The following is a 4645-nucleotide window of genomic DNA, read 5'->3' on the forward strand; positions in this document are numbered from 1 at the left end:
GATGTGTTTCCCGCTGGACAGACTTGTGGAGGCTTTTTGTACAGAACTCACATGACAACCTCAGAAATAGGAGCACAAACAACTCACAGACAGCACTAGACCAAGAGCACTACAACAATGTACACAATGAACATAAAAATTCGCATTCTGGGTGGTACTTATCCGGCAGAAAGGTGAACATTTTATGCCCACAATCCAAAGACCAGTGAGTGTCATTTCACTGAAAGGTGCAAAGGCATGGTGTCAGGCACACCATCCTCTAAAAACGATTCTAAATACTGTAAAAGCAACCTGGGGTGCATATCCCATGCATCTCTCCCCTTTGGGCTTGGGCATACTCCTTACGTCATAACTGTAAGGTGCCTGGACTGTGCCGGAGGCACAAGAGGCAGCTCAGCAATGTGGGGTTGATGATATCAAGTCCTCCCAGCTAATGTAAGGAATCACTCAAACTTAGTTCACTTGGTGAGCTCCTGCTCATGTTCGTCAGGCTTGCCATGAGGGATTTTACTTTATGGGCATAGTAGTCCCTTAAATTGATTGACGGGACCTCCTTCATTCCATCCCCAAAGTCACAGCTACGCATGGCACTCTCAAGTTGCTTCTGGCGCCTGTAAAAGTGGGAGAACTTATTGAAGATCAAGGTGATGGGCAGCACTACCACTAGGATACCTGCCAAGATGCAGGCAGAGGCGGTCAGCTTCCCTGCTGTGGTCCCTGGGACCACATCTCCATATCCCACAGTGGTCATACTGACGGTGGCCCACCACCAACAGGCGGGAATGGTGGCCAGGTCCTCATTCTCCTCTTTTTCAATGGTGTAGGCCACCACAGAGAAGATGGAAATCCCCACGGAGAGGTAAAGCAAGAGCAGCCCTACTTCTTTGTAACTGTACTTCAAGGTGGCCCCCAGAGAACGGAGGCCAGTGGAATGTCTGGCCAGCTTCAAGATACGGAAAATTCGCATCAGCCTCAGGACCTGGGCCACCCTGCCCAAGTTGGCCAAGGTAGGTGTGCTCTCCACCACCAGGTTCACCACCAGAGTGATGTAAAAGGGGACAATGGACATGAGGTCAATAAGGTTTAGAGCATTCTTAAAGAACTTGAGGAAGTCAGGGGCCACAGCAAACCTGGCCACCAGCTCAAATGTAAACCATGCAATGCCAAAGTGCTCCACGATTTCAAACCTGGGGTCCTCACCAGGGTTGCCCTGGCTGTCAGGGATCTGCAAGTCCGGCAGGCTATTGAGGCACATGGTGATGATGGACCCCAACACAACCAGGATGGACAGGACGCTGAAGACCCTGCTCAGGGCCGAATAGCCGGGGTTGTCCAATGCCAGCCACAGCTGCCTGCGAAAGTTGCCCAGGGGCTGCCCATCAAACTTGGAGGCGTCATTGTAGAAAGCCAGGATTTCATCAAAAGAGGATGTGGTGCTCTCCTGGTCGCTCTGCTCATCCCACTTCTCCTGCTCGGGCTCCACTTTGCGGCCGTGGTAGCTGTAGCTGCAGCAGGAGTCGATAAAGAACTCGTTGATGCCCCAGTACTCAATCTCCTGGCTGAAGGAGAAGACGCACAGCTCGGCCATGACATGAAGCTTGCCCGTGTGGTAGAAATGCAGCACGTAAGGGAAAAGCTCGGGGTTGCGGTCGAAGTAGAACTCACGCTGGACATCGTCGTAGTCATCGCAGAGCTCCAGAATGGCCTCGCGCGAGTGGCAGAGCAGCAGGCGGCCCAGGCGCGTCTCAGGGAAGCGCAGCAGCGTGTGCGAGCGCAGCCTCCTTTTGAAGCCGCCCACATTGATGCGGATCTCTACATCCTCGACGTTGGTCTCCGACGCGTCCCACAGGCTCTGGCCGGTCATGCTGGAGACGCCCAGCCGCCCGTGCCGCGCGGGGGCGCTACACCTGGAAGCGGAGGAACCCGGTCGGCGTGAGCGCGGGGCACCTAAGGCTGGGGGCTCCTTTCTCCCCAACCGTCTTTTGGGGGCCCAGTCCTCTCCAGGAGGCTCTCTGGGTGCTGACGGGCACCGGGTTGGGAGGGGGGGTTCTGTAGGGCTCGGCCCCCTCCGAAGGAAGGAGTGGGAAAGGGGATTATGTTTCCAATAGAAAGGCCGCGGCCCCACCCCCACTTCGGGGGTCCTGGCAGTCGCTTTCGCGTGCCCGAGTCGCGCTCTAGAGGCTCCGAGAACCAAGGGGGTTGCGCGCTGACCTTGCCCGTGGAAGGGCCGAGGAAACGCCCCCGCCCGCTCGCCGCAGACAGGCGGGACCCGGGCTGGGATGCGCACGGGCAGGGCTGGGCCGAGATGAGGGGCGCATAGCTTTGGGAGGGGGGCGGGGAAATCGCCTCTCGGGTCTGTGAACCCGGGCAGGGGGAAAAGGAGCCAGCTTGGCGTCCCCTGCGTCCATCCACCACGACTAGAACCCCCTCGTTCCCCCCCCTCCCCGAGCCTTCCCGCCCGCTTGGCGCGGTGCCCCAAAACCGCGTGCGCCGCGCCTTACCCAGCGGAGCTTCCCGGGCTCGCCCTGCGCGTTCTGGAAGCGCTTACCTGGGAGCGCGGGGGCCCGCGGCCGAGGCCGGCGGGAAACTTCCCCGACCTGCTAGCTAGCATCGCGGCAGCCGCCGCTGCCGGCTGGCTGTGCGTGTGCGCGCGGGTGCGAGTGTGTGTGCGCCCGGCTGGCCGGCGGGCGGGGTCGGCGAAGCGACTCCTCCTGTCTCCGGCCGGGGATGCCGCGGCCGCCCGCAGTTGCAGGAGGCTCACAGGTGGCTGCGTGGCCCCGACGCTCGCAAAGGCCCCCTCGCCCGGCTCGCGCGCCCCTCAGGCCCCGAGAGGGGCAGGAACCCTCGCGGTAGGCGCCTGCGGGAGCGGAGCGTGTGCGCCTTGGTGCGGGCCCTGCTCTGGGGCTTGGCGCGGTGGTGCTGAACGGACAGCTCCGCGCGCACCAGCCCCGGGCGCGGCCACCGCCCCAGACTCAGGAGATGCTGTTGCTGCCACCGCTGCCACGGCTTCTCTGCGCTCTGTAGCGCGTCACGGAGACCCCTTTGCGTTTGAACGACACCTTTCCCAACCCCCACTCGTCCCCTCCTCCCGACAGCTGTTATTACTACTACCTCGGGGGCGCAGGCAGGCGGCTGCCTACAGTGACCTTTCCCCGCTGGTTCTCGGACGGGGGCCCGGCTAGGGAAGAACGGGTGGCTTGCGCGGTTCGGGGAAAGGGCAAGATAAGAGGAACTCAAGATTTTCCCTTTTAGGGACCTGCTGAAAAGTTTCCTGAAGCCCAAGGTGGGGTTGTTGGGGAAGGGGGGTGGGAGGGGAGTAGAGGAGGCAGAGGAAGCCTGAGGTCGAGCTTAGCTTAGCTTGTAGGGGTAGGAGCGCCAGCCTTACCGGCGTGGGAGGGAGCCACGGAGTTCTGTTTGGGAGCTCTGTGTGGGCGCCGTGTGTATAGGCCAGTGTGATGTGCATGCGGGGGAGTGCATGGAACTGTGTGTGTGTGTGTGTGTGTGTGTAGTTTAAGGACAGGACGAATTTTCAATGCCTGTGTGTACAGCGTTGATAAAGATGGTATAACTGCGGTGTGGGGGATGCGTGCAGTGTCAGTACAGGGGCGCCATGGGGCATGTGTCCCTGTGCTGTGTGCGTACAACGGGGCATTTTCAGCTGTGTGTACAGTGTGCTATACACAGTGTAGTATTCAGTGGCACTATGAGAAGGTCAGTGTGACTGTATACAGAATGAGTACTGTGTGCATGCGGACACAGTGAGGTCTGTTGGGTGTAGGTGCAGCACAAATGTCCTCAGTACCTGTGTCCTCATTCCCAAGGAGACTTGCGGCCCAGATCTGAGCTCTCAGTTTCCTAGGATTGTCCTCATGGCCCTGCTGCAGGGCCAAGGTGAGAAAAGGAACCATGGTCCCTGGGGGCACCCCTCCCCCACCTTGGCCTCTCAGCACCTTGGCATGGAAGCACCAAACCATTTGAAAAGGCTTTCTGGAGCACCATGAGGTGTGTGAGCTTAGCAGGCAGCTAGTGGGCTACATTCATGGTCAGAAGTCCTGGTAGGTGGCTTTGGACACCCAGGGCAGCTGCCAAAGCCTCAGTGGGAAGCATATCCTTTCTTTACATGACCCTGCAAGGCCATCCCAGCCCAGCAGGTGCTCTGTGTGGCTCTAGAGAGCTCTGGGCTCCCTTGGAGGGTCTGGGAGAGTGTTTGATCTGGCTTCATGGGCAGCGTGCCAGATCAGGTTTGGCTTCCCTTAGAGGAGACTCCTCCCTGTGGCAGCCTCTGCTTCTGGCTGTGTGTGAGAGAGTACCTGCAGAGTGTTGCCTGCTGAGGGGCTCCACACCCATGCACCTGCAGACTTTTGCAAGATACAGGGGGTTCCAGGGAGGAGAGAACAGGCTGAGAGCCACATGAGTTTCCTTTCTCTTGTGTTTAGGGTGTGTGTGTGTATGTTTATGTGAGTGTGTTTAAGAGAGAGTTGCTTCATCTGGTATTTGTTGTCTCTGTCTCATCTCCATTTGTTTCAGTATTTTGGCCAAGCACGCTCATTCCCTCCCATCCAGCGCTGCTAGATCAATCACGTGAAGTCTGTAGGAACCCACACCTGGCTGGCTGCAGTCTGGAGGCCCCTGGTCTCCTTTATTC

General features: G+C 58.7%; 1 protein-coding gene across 1 annotated transcript; it reads right to left on the bottom strand.

Moving 5' to 3' along the window:
- Nucleotides 1-430: 430 nt before the first annotated feature.
- On the bottom strand, nucleotides 431-1864 carry KCNS2 (potassium voltage-gated channel modifier subfamily S member 2). Its single transcript, XM_049854178.1, has one exon. The coding sequence runs from the start codon at nucleotides 1862-1864 to the stop codon at nucleotides 431-433; it is 1434 nt and encodes a 477-aa protein (XP_049710135.1).
- Between the last annotated feature and the right edge of the window lie 2781 nt (nucleotides 1865-4645).

This window comes from Elephas maximus, chromosome 15 (genome assembly GCF_024166365.1).
Source record: "Elephas maximus indicus isolate mEleMax1 chromosome 15, mEleMax1 primary haplotype, whole genome shotgun sequence".
Taxonomy (NCBI): Eukaryota; Metazoa; Chordata; class Mammalia; order Proboscidea; family Elephantidae; genus Elephas; species Elephas maximus.